Raw genomic sequence first — 12,150 nt, 5'->3', positions numbered from 1 at the left:
CAGTAGAAGTGTCGTCGTAACAGAGACATCAGCGTTGGTGTGCTCTTTCCTTGGCCGATACTGGAGCTGGTAATCAAAGTTAGCCAGTTGTGCCACCCACCTCTGCTCCAGCGCCCCTAGCTTGGCGGTCTGTAGATGGACCAACGGATTATTATCAGTCACGACGAGTACCTTCGCTCCCCACAACAACACAATACACCTTTGTTGTCTTCAGCAATTCTTTGTCTCGGAATGCATACTCTCTCACCAGAGGCACATATGACGTGTGTGGTAATCTGAGGAATACCTGCATTTTCACACAAGCAGATCAGCTTTTTGAAAGAGTAGAATGCAATCGGTGCATTCATTGCATGGTTGTAACGAGAGGCACACTCTCATACCTACTTGCACGAATCTCATGCTACATGGGTGTGGTAAATTACAGCATGTCTGGCTCCCGAAGGAACTAATGTGGTCATCGCAATAAATGCATTCGCAAAGGAGTGAGGCGAGTTTCTCTGTTCCTCATTTTGCATGAGTGTGTTTGCCACCCGCGGAATTAACAAACACATTCGCGGCGTCGCATTCGCTTGCTTTTATCCTGAGGGAATTTGGCACTTGGGCGGAGTATATTTAGCTCCCGCGGGAGCCGGATATGTGCTGCGCATCTCGATTGTGGAGTTAATTTACCGCTATAAGAAGGGGAATTCCTAAGACTTATTCAGCCATGATTATGGTAAAACAGTCTTATTAAACTGCAGCTGTCTGAGGCTAGCTGTGTGTTAATTTTTCCCCCTTTAGGGTCCGGAGGCTTTTGATCAGTTTTTACCTCGGTTAGTCCTTCCTACACACAGATATATGAGGATGTCTGTGTATTGTTTAAGACATTTCTCTTGTAGCTCTTGCCTAGATGGTGCTGTCACCCCTGCTAGGGTTTAAGTAGACAGCCCACTCTGTTGGTTTGGGCTGCATTTAAAAGGACTAACCAGAGGTCTTTTACTGATCTGTTAGTTTCCAAGGCTCAATGGCCTTTTTGGATTTATGTGGCTATGGTCTAGGTTGACCACTGCATTTAAGTCCTTCATCCATGAAGGCCAAGGTCTGAGCCCCAAAAACATAAGCTCCCTGCATGCTACCTGCTGGATTTTAACTTCATACTGTCTCAGGCCTGTGTGTTGTGTTTACTTCTCAGAGAAGAAAAATTTATGAAGGAGACATATACTGCGGATACTCCCCCTCTGATCCTAAGGACTATGGTTATGGCAGTGTTCATCTTCTCCACATCACAGGTCGGATGGTTAACCACCCTTACAGCACATGTTAGACTTGGGATTTTTATGTCCCCCTTTTAAGGTAAGCTCTCTAAGTTTGGTCTTAGGATCGCCCTTAACATTTAACCCTCTGGGGTCTGAGGGTGTTTTGGGGCCCTGAAGAAGTTTTGACATGCCCTGACATTTGTGTTTTTTTCAGTATCTTAAAAACATACAAATGGCCTAAATCTTATTACATTTTAATCAGCACATATTGGGCTACAATAATATGTAAGCAACATGAATGTACATGTTTGTGTTTTTGAGAAAACAACGTTTATGCGTGCTTAGTGAAAAACTAAATTTTTTAAGTCACTAAAATAAGGTCATGAAACACATACAGAATATTTGTTCACAAGACTTTTGAGAACTGAATGTGGTAGGCTAGCTTTTTTCTACCAAATGATGTGAAAATCATCTAGTTCACTTGTTTACACAAAACAGTATATTTATTTAAATATTTGAAGATCTTTCCCTTCTTGTCTAGGTTGATTCTCACCTCTACAGGCCTCGTGACGAGCTGGGCTCTCCCCTTTCTGAGGAAAGGGTCCCTAATGAGGGCCATCTAGGCTAGAGAACGAAAAATGCTCCCTTTTTCTGCGGAAAAGGTTTATTTGAGCACACCCTGGTGACTAATTTTCCTAAACGATGGGTTAACCCTCTAAGCGCCAAAGTTGCAGAATTGCGACAAGACGTCATACTCATTGAAATAGACTGTAGTTCCTAATACGGTGTAATTTCTCATTTGTATTCCTAACCACTAGATGGCAGACATGTAGTACTTCGATTCTAGACCAAAATTACGTCTTGTTCCTGTTCAAAGTATTGGAGGAAATCATAGAGAAAGTGAGCGATCTTCATTGATGCGGAAGCAGTACAGTTTATAGCGTAAATAGAGTAAATTGTCAGATTTGTGAGGAGAAAAGCATCAAACGGCTGATAAAAAGTTGTACCGTGAAGATGTGTTGCAAATGTTATTTGCTGATTGTGACTCTAAAGGGGAATATTTGTCTTTTGGAAATGACGATCGGCCGTCTAATAGACGCGCATCTCGCGGTACATCTTTGCGGAGCAGTTGTGCTGCTGTGTAAGACGAGATTGTTCATGAAGCACAAACAAATAAAGCACAAACAAATGTTGCAAATGTTATTTGCCGATTCTCACTCTGAAGGGGAATGTTTGCCTTTTGGAAGTGATGATCGGCCGTCTAATAGACGCGCGTCTCCCGGTACATCTTTGCCTCGCAGTGGTGCCGCCGCGCACCACGAGAAAGTGTTTACAAAGCATAACCAGCGATCATTTTGTCCCTTTGCCCAAAAGGATTGGGGGTGGCAGGGGTGAATGTGGTCATAGTGTACACAGGGGTATAGTAATATTCTAATAATTTAGTAATTTCTTCTGTTTTATTGTTGGTTTCCTCTATTCTCATCCATTTGATCATTTTACTACTATATAGTAGTGTAATGTGTAATATTTTTGTTTTATTGTTGGTGTTCTCTTTTTTGATCATTTGGAATGAGGATAAAAAAAAAATAAAAACATGCAAATAAGTTCAAACATCCATTTATTATCTTTTATTTCCTGAATATTACTTGTGAAATGATCAAACAGTTGGCTACTGTTCACATGCATTTTATTACTACATCGAATAGTAATATAGTAATAATTTAGTACTTTTTCCTGTTTTATTGTTGGTTTCCTCTTTCTGATTATTTGAAATAAGGATAAAAGACAAAAAAATGAGCAAATAACTTCAAACATCCATTCAATATTTATTATTTCCTGAATATTATTATGAACTGATCAAACAGTTGGCTACTGTTCACATGCATTTTACTATATAGAATTGTAATAATTTAGTACTTTTTCCTGTTATATTGTTGGTATCCTCTTTTCTGATAATTTGGAATGAGGATAAAAGAGAAAAAATGTGCAAATAAGTTCAAACATCCATTCAATATCTATTATTTCCTGAGTATTACTGATGAACTAATCAAACATTAGGCTACTGTTCACGTGCATTTTACTATATAGTATAGTAATATAGTAATAATTGAGTAATGTTTCCTGTTTTATTGTTGGTTTTCTCTTTTCTGATCATTTGTAATGTGGATAAAAAGACAAAAAACTAAAAAAAATCAATTCAATATCTACTATTTTCTGAATATTATGAATTTCAATAATGCCGCCCCCATGATGACGTCATAATATGCAAATTAGATGAGAATATTTACACCCCACATCAACTTTTGGTGATGCCCAACATTTTTCTAATTTACAGTAGATCTCTATCTTTAAGCCCTTTCAAGCCACAAGCTTTTGAAATCTTGATGTCAAAATCCAGCATTTTTCAAAAAAAAAAAACCCTGGCGCCTAAAGGGTTAATATCTGTAGAATCTACACCCAGGTTTAGTGTTGCTCTCCTTTCTGAGGAAAGGATCTGAGCATCTTTTGGGGTCAAAACACCTCAAAAAGAAAAATTGGCACCTTAGGGTTGATTCTCGTTCCTCAGGCTTTATTTCACTTCCCTTTCTGAGGAAAGGCTTTTACGAAGTTTCAAACAGGAGAACGAGTTTCCTGTAGTTTCCTCTCCTAGTGAACTACGGGCCTCTTTTTTCTGCGGAAACAGAACCTTTCTAACCTGTTGAGACAGGAGTTCGCTGAGAATGGAGTGCAACAGGCCACCCTCTAACAAGGAAAACCCTCTAAGGAAAATGCTCCCCTTTTTCTGCGGAAAAGGTTTATTTGAGCACACTTTGGTGCATAAACATTGGGTTTGGACTTCAAAGGTCTCTTATGTGAATGCTCCCCTTTCTGAGGTAAGGGTGTTTTATAAAATGAGCATCAGTTTGTGACTCCTCCATTTTTACCCTAGTCTGAGGGCTGGGGTAAGGCCTGATAACAGTGTTCTCCTTTTTGAGAAAAGGATTTGAGCACTCCCCTTTTTGGAGATGTAAAAGTCTTATCCGAGTCTGAGGGCTGGGGTAAGGCTTGATGCAGAGTCTGCACCCAGGTTTAAGAATGCTCTCCTTTCTGAGGAAAGGATTTGATCCTTTTTTGACACCAAAAAATTCTCGATCTCCTCGTTTCACTTCCCTTTTTGAGAAAAGGTTTTATGAAGTGTCAAAACCAATAGGACGGGTTTTCCTCCCTAAATCAGGGCTTGGAAGCCAGTCTCAAACGGTAATTCTGGAGAATCTAATAAGGCACCTACCTCTCCCCTTTCTGAGGAAAGGGTTCCTAGAGCAGTAGAGATGTGTTGCTCCCTGTACGCAGGGGTTTGGGACCGATTGAGCTTGCTTCTATGAAGTTTCTGCTCTCAGAAAGCTCTGCTTCTTTCAAAAGCGTGAAGGTAGTAGATCTCCCCTCATTAGAGGGTTAATTCTCGAGACCTCTACTCCTAAGAGCCTTCAGCCTTAGAGCTCCCATTATCTAAAAGGTTCCAAACCTTAGATTTGAGAGTAACCAACCTTTTACAAGGACTTTGGTAGCCCCCTTTCTCAAGGGTCACTAAAAAGAGCACCACTCCTTGATGGCAGAGTTTCCTCCCTGTACTTCAGGTCGAGAGCTTGACTGTCAAACAACAGGTTTTACTCTCCAGCCTTGTATTCTAATACAGGCTGTGTGGACTGACGTGCACGCTCCCCCTTCAATGGGTTCCTGAGAGCAGTGCACCCTTATGAAGGATTATCCTCCCTGGGGTTCAGGGTTTAAGGATTTTTCCTCTACCATCGTCCACTATTACAGGATGGTTCAGCTACCATTTTATCTCCGTTGACGGGTAGCTTGCGAGCTTCTGTCCGGAGTAGGAACCTGGGTTCAACTCTTAGATATCACTGTTGATATCTACCAACCATCCATTATTAGGACACCTCACTGAGGTGGCTCCTTGCAAGTCTAAATCTCTCAGGAGATTTAGCAGTTTCCTCCAGAAGGAATTATTTCTAATTCCAAGCCTTAGAACTGTTCACTGGGTTCTAACCCAGATTCAGGTAAGTTAGGTACAGTTCAGGCACTGGCCGTGGAGGACAACGCTTAGGAGGGGCAATTCTCTGAATTGATGCTAGTACTACCTAAAGGTTTTAGTATGCACTCCCCTCAGCATGGCAGCGTGGGTATATTGTTCCCCATAGCGCCTTCTAGAGGACGCAGTGGGAGTACCCTTCGAAAGGGAACGTCTCAGGTTATGTATGTAACCTTGGTTCCCTGAGAACAGGGAACGAGACACTGCGTCCTCTAGACCTTTTTTCGCCATGCTTAGGACAAAGAATGCTTTCGACATTAAGATTTATTGTGTTGTATTGGCGCCCCTTTTATGTGTTGGTCGCCCGGTAGTGACACAATGGCAGCGACGGTCGCGCTGCTTGACGTCATACGCTGTCGCCAGCCATTTCATGTAGTTTTTCTATTCATTCTTCAGACACGAGTCACGTTGCAATGTTCCCCATATCGCCCTCTAGAGGACGCAGTGTCCCGTTCCCTGTTCTCAGGGAACCTAGGTTACATACGTAACCTGAGACGTTTTCACGTCACTAGGCGATCCCCCGGTAAAATTGATTCGGACGCAGACTACAGCCAGCAGATCCATCTATTTGGTTGTTATATTATGTAACTAATTCTTATATAACTTTTAAAGTTTATTTGCAAAAAATTTTCGGTTGCACTCTATATATTCCTCTCTCATTTTGTGTGAAGTTTGAGAATAATTTAGACTGTTTATTTATTCTTTTGTTGCACAAGACAATTTGTGCAATTTTTCTTGTGCTACTTTCTACACTGTTTGTGTTTATTGTTCATCTTTGGATTACGAATATATTTATCTGAAAAAGTAAATTATTTTTACTGTGTTTTGCTATTATATAACACTGTATCTGCTGTGACTTTACTCCTGAAACGTTTTTGGACAGATCAATATTGTCAATAAACTAAATAGGCCTGTTTTTCACTGAAAAGCGCTTGTAATAATATTGTAATAATTGTAATAACTTGCTTGGGGAATGTTATATATTGACACAATTTTATTTGGAAGTGTAAAACACCTAAATACAAATTTTTTTAAGAAAAATTTTTTTTGTTTGAGTACACAGTAAAAAAACACCTAATTGTTTCTAGCTTTTTTCCTAAAATTCTGGAAATTCACTATTTTTTAGAGAAAACAAAAGTAAAATTGTAATTTTAAACTAGCTAGACATAAAGTTCAAGTTCTTATGTTTATAATGATATATGACAATTGATGCTGACTGCTAGAATAGGTCTGAAAAAACAAAGAAATATACAGGTGCCCCAAAAATGTTCTAGGTCTTTAAGGGTTAATACAATTCAAATGAATGTTATTAACTACATTGTTTCGTTAATTAAATTAACAATACATTTGACCTATGTTTTCTAAACAGCCTGAACTATTGCCATTGTTAGCAGCCCATTTGAAGAAAAAAGAGGAAGTGTCCTTTCATATCTTCAGTCTAATCTGGGTTCAGAGATGATTTCTGCTCTACTGCGGTTAAACTCAACAGTGAGATCACAGATCTGAAACACTACAACTGCTAGAATTAATACACTATTTTAATTACAGAAGTGTAGAATAGCTATTAACAATTTCAGCATTATAAGAAACACTGACTGACATAGATGCAAAAGGTCACTGTAAAACTTCACAAAGACATAGTTTGTTTGACTAAATGCTTATTCAATAATTGATATGATGCAACAAACAAATTACCTTTATATATTCACTCTTTGTAATTGAATTTTATTAATTTTTTTGCGTCAATGCATCTTTGAAAACAGCGATCATGAGTCTCAAGGTTCAGGTGAGATTCAGAGCAAATATCAGTAGAAACAGTGTGAAGATCAGTCAGAATATGAAGCTGATTCAACACTTGTCCATCATGCAGTGATATAGTGTCAGTCAAATGCAGCTCGTGTCAGAAATAAACACTCAGCCAATCAGATCAGAGGAAGTTAAACACAGGAAGAGCTGAAAATATTTAAAGACAGAGTTGTGAGCATATAATAAAGAGGAAGAGTGACAGAAAGAGAAAATGGCTGATAAGTGTCATCTGTGTCTGCTGGGACTGATCTTTCTCTCTTCACTTCTCACAGGTAAACTATATTTTTCTCTACAAAACATTGTACTTGTTACATAAAGAACATACTGGATTAACTGAATGAAAGAAAACTAGACCGTGTTCACACTCAATTGTTTGATGCTGAATTATCTTATTTAAGAGTGTGTCAATTATATGATCAGCTCTCTAGTAGAAATAAATAATTATTGTATTTTTAATAATGTGATTTCTATGCTTTTATTTATTTATTTTTTTTTTTTTTTCAATTATTATAACACAATGTTCACTCAAATCTTCTTGCGTTTCAGGTACCAGTGGAGTGTATGAGTCTCATCGGTTCATCAGTTCTGGAGAAAATGTTAATCTGCCCTGTTATGATGCTCTACCTGACTGTAAATCAACTACATGGAAATATAAAAGATTCAGTCATACAGAAGCAGTTGAACTGATAAATTTAGGGATAAAGAGGACAGACACAGAGATACATGAGAGACTGAGTCTGGGGTCTGACTGCTCTCTGAACATCAAGAACATCACAAAAGAAGATTATGGATCTTACATCTGCCAACAATATGTGAATGGACAACACTACCAAGACATTGATGCACATGTTTATCTGCATGTTTTTCACGGTAATTTTATGTTTATATAATCATATTCAAAAAGTAGAAAAAAATCTTAATTTAAATCCATGATGAATGAAAATTGTGTGTTTTGTGTGTTATTTTGTGTTTCAGTCTCTTCATCATCCTCACAGACTGAGATCAGTCCAGGCAGCTCTGTGACTCTCTCCTGTCAGTTGTATTCATATGCTGGAGTCTCTTGTGATGATTGGATTCGTTCTGAGGGAATTGAGGTGTTCTGGGTGTATCAGGCTAGTGTTACATTGACGATATCAGACTCCAGATATCAGATATCAGCTCCAGGACACTGTATCAGCAATCTGACTACAACACTCCTGAATGAAGATGACAACAGAGAGTGGAGATGTGCAGTTACTCGGAGAAATCAAGTCAAGATCTCAGCCACATATACTGTCAGGATTTCAGGTGAGAAAACAATCTCATCAATCAGATTAGATCGTCATAATGTCAGTAAGGACTATTAATGTAATTTAAGCAGAACAAATCAAGGTTATAAAGCTTTCAGTCTGACAGAAGAGAAACTCAAAGCACTGCTGCAAACTAATGAACTTTAGTCAAGTGATGTTGTAAATATTGAAGGAATTAAAACTAAACAGCAAAAATGAAATCTGAACAAACATTCATCTTTACAGCTCAAGCTGATTCAGCGACAGCAGTGCTTCCAGTCCACATCACAAAATCAACTACAGTGACAGCAATAACTTCTACACAAGGTAAAGATAAATAAATAAATTTTCAGTCAGTCACTGCCATGGGTAACAGTGGCCTAATGGTTAGAGAGTCGGACTTGTTATCCAAAGTTTGCGGGTTCGAGTCTCAGGTCCCTCTTTTCTTATCTTTTCTTTTCTTTCAATGAAATTAAATAATAAAAATTAAGTTTTATACCAGTATTTGTGAGTAAAGGTAAAGACATGTTAGTGTTTAATGTTCAAATGTTATTTCTTCTTTTGAGGAGTTAGTGTTCTGTTGTAGTTTCGTGGTTTCCATTGAGCTGAAGGGTGGAGCTGCTGGTTTGGTTGTAGATGATGACTCTGGTGTTTGTGGTTTAATGCAGTGAACATGGAAGTGCTGATGTTAATGCAATGATAAACAGTGTTTTATTTGTTTTGTTAGCCAATGTTTGAGCTGAAGTCAGTATGATTAGCTCGTTTTCTTATTGTCAGTCTGTACAAAGAGCGTTCAGTCTGTGTGCGTCTGTCAGCCCCTCGCCCCATCAGACAATCATAGACAACATTCACACGTTATTAATGTAAATGTATGCAGTATTGTAAACTATGCTGTATTGACCCAAATACATACTTATATTTTTGTCCAAACTCATGGCATGTTCACATCACAGGAACTAGGAACTGTGCTTCGGGGAATTAAATTAGATTCTACTTTAGACTATCAGTGATGTAAGTGTACGCTGATCGGCCAAACCTCTAAATGTGCTAATCATCATTTTTAAAAAGCTGAGTAACAATAATTACTCCACAAACATGTAAAACAGCGATAAGAACAGCATTTATCGACCCGTTGTCTGTAGTGTTGTGTTCTTTTCTCAGTCTTGATGATATGTAACAATGAAAGTGATCTTAGATTTAGTCAGATTTTAGCTTTACCGAACAAGTAAGTTTAAAAGCTTTGACAGCCCATCATCAGTGTTTTATCCTATCTAACACACAGGATTTAGATAACTCTACTCTTCAGGTTGGTCTTGTGAAATAGTAGTGATTAAAGCTATAAAATACTTAAACATGCTTAAAAATCCTACAATTGACCTCCTACATGGGTCATACACGTTTAAATAGACTATCCGATTTCACAAATCAAAACAGCATAGCATGACTCATGACTAGGAGGAATTATAATAAATAATATCATTAATTCAGGACAAACTGAAGATTTATGGTTTCACTCTCGTATAAAGGAGGCATGCATTTTATAGTAACAGCTCTTTTCTCAACAACTGCCACTGTAAACACTGATGATTCAACACTAACTGTGTGTCATGATCAAGTGTGTAAATATGATGTTGATGTCCTACAGTATTATGATCTGAACATTCATCTTCTGCAGCTCCGGTCGACATAAAACCTCTGATTCCAGTCAGCAGCTCAAACTCTGAGACAACATCAAGACAAACTACAGCACAAGGTTCATCATCACTCACACATCAGCAGTCTCTCAACTGCTTTACATGTGTTTTGTCACAATTGATCTGACCACAATAACATCAACCTGCTAATTAAAGAGTTCAGCATTCAAACCTCAGAGGTCTGATACACATTTAAAAAAATAGTGTTTTAGATGTTCCCAGTATATAAACATTCTACATTTCAGTGTTCATGCAAACTTTTCACAACATTTGAGACTTTAAAAATATCTATAAATGAAAAAGAGATCACACTGGATAGAAAGGTCCTTTTGAAATGTCATTACTTTTCAAGCAGTGTGTTATGGTAGACGTGCTGGACGGATGAGACGAGAGACAAGATTAGCAATAAACACTATTTTGAATATATACTCGTAATTTTAATATACACACGTAACATATACAACGAATAAAGAGGTGGAGCAGATAGAGGAGCCTGAGGTGCAGACGTAGAGCCGGAGATCCGGGGTGACGCAGAGGATCCGGAGGGCCATGGTGGAAAATTAGGCTCTGGCGCCCGAGGCGAAGGCGGAGTTCCGGAGGCTGGACTCGGAGGCTGGAGACGGAGCTGAGGGATCCTCCAGCTGTGACGCCGATGAAAGCTGACAGCCCCGTGGCCAGCCCACTGCAGTGTTGGTGAGCTGAGGGGCTGTCAGGGGACAGCGGTGGCCAGACAGGCATGGATGTGGATGACAGAGCGTGGTTGGGGATTCCAGGCAGACAGGAAGATCAGGACAGAAGGATATATCCAAAAAAAGTCAATAAGATTCCCAGAATTTAGTCCAAGCTCACCCTCAGTGGTGGTGCAGTGGGCAGGGCTCTCTATCGCCCTCTCTTGCTCCACGTGGCAATCCACCATCACGGATGTTGTAGTCGGCTCTCGCACCTGGTCAGATGGGTCAGGCTCTGGCTCTGTCGCTCTCGGCTGTGGCTCCCAATCTGTGGTGGGCTCGGGCTGCAACTCCGCTTGTCAGTCCAGGATGATTGACAGGACGCCAGCACCCACTCGATGTACTCCGGCAGGCTCTCTTGAGGACCCTCTCCGGATAGCAGCGCCTTGGTGGTGGTGTTTAGTCCGATGGAGAAAAACTTGCAGAGGTTCCTATCCGGAAGATGGGAATTTCCGGCCAGGAAGAGGTACTCACAGGTGTGGTCCTCAAGAGAGCATTCCCTCTGCCTCAGGAGGATTAGAAGAACGGTAGGGTCCATGATAAACTGAAAAAAACAAACACTGAGAAAAAAACGGAAAAGAAACGCAGGGAAAAGTGCCGGATATATGTCTTATCTGTTATGGTAGACGTGCTGGACGGATGAGACGAAAGACAAGATTAACAATAAACACTATTTTTAATATATACTTAGAGTAACAGGCAGGAACTTCCACACACGTAACATATACATGAATAAAGACCGACATGAAGTGAAGATACAAACAGACTTATAAAGACAGACTAATAATCAAAGACAGGTGACGGGGATCAGGGCAAACGAGGGCAAAACCAAATCACACAGATCAACGGGGGAAGAAAAGGAAGAAACCAATTACATAAACAGACAGACCTGTGACACAGTGAGAGTTAATTTATCATTTCTGTGATGCGAAGCTCAAGTATGATGTGATGATGATGATGATGATGATGATGATGATGATGATGATGATGATGATGATGATGTTTGGTTTGTATGTTCATTGTGTTTGAACTGAACTAACAGACATGATCACAGATCCAGCAGCTACTGAAGTCAGAAGGACGTCTGGATTATTATTCAGAGGTACGGCACGTCTTCAGCAGTTCATTAATGCTGAAACAGTCAGCATTTGCTTTGTTAAGAATTATTTAATGTTTTATACATTTGATTTCATTCGCAGTTCCACAGATTGACTCTGTTTTCTTCTCTCTATCTTTCCTGCAGTGATTGTGATTATTGTTGAGTTTGCTGTGTTTGCTGCTCCTACTGTGATTCTTCTTCAGATCATCTGTGCAAGAAGAGCTGGTGAGGTTTTGAGATGA

General features: G+C 39.4%; 1 protein-coding gene across 1 annotated transcript; it reads left to right on the top strand.

Annotated features, from left to right (window-relative positions):
- Positions 1-7,330: 7,330 nt before the first annotated feature.
- LOC141339098 (uncharacterized) lies at positions 7,331-12,150 on the top strand. The gene is made up of 5 exons (XM_073844763.1): positions 7,331-7,391; positions 7,666-7,989; positions 8,095-8,406; positions 10,093-10,140; positions 12,053-12,150. The coding sequence occupies exons 1-5, from the start codon at positions 7,331-7,333 to the stop codon at positions 12,148-12,150; spliced, it is 843 nt and encodes a 280-aa protein (XP_073700864.1).

Source organism: Garra rufa, chromosome 1 (assembly GCF_049309525.1).
Source record: "Garra rufa chromosome 1, GarRuf1.0, whole genome shotgun sequence".
NCBI classification, from domain to species: Eukaryota; Metazoa; Chordata; class Actinopteri; order Cypriniformes; family Cyprinidae; genus Garra; species Garra rufa.
The sequence above is the reverse complement of the archived record's forward strand: the minus strand, read 5'-3'. Positions and strand labels throughout refer to the sequence as shown.

What these genes read in the sequence shown, in the direction of transcription:
- LOC141339098 (XM_073844763.1), top strand. Translation starts at nt 7,331, where the DNA reads ATGGCTGATAAGTGTCATCTGTGTCTGCTGGGACTGATCTTTCTCTCT. An exon ending in ATATACTGTCAGGATTTCAG is followed by an intron (nt 8,407 to 10,092) that starts GTGAGAAAACAA and finishes CTCTGATTCCAG; the next exon opens with TCAGCAGCTCAAACTCTGAG. An exon ending in AAGACAAACTACAGCACAAG is followed by an intron (nt 10,141 to 12,052) that starts GTTCATCATCAC and finishes TCTTTCCTGCAG; the next exon opens with TGATTGTGATTATTGTTGAG.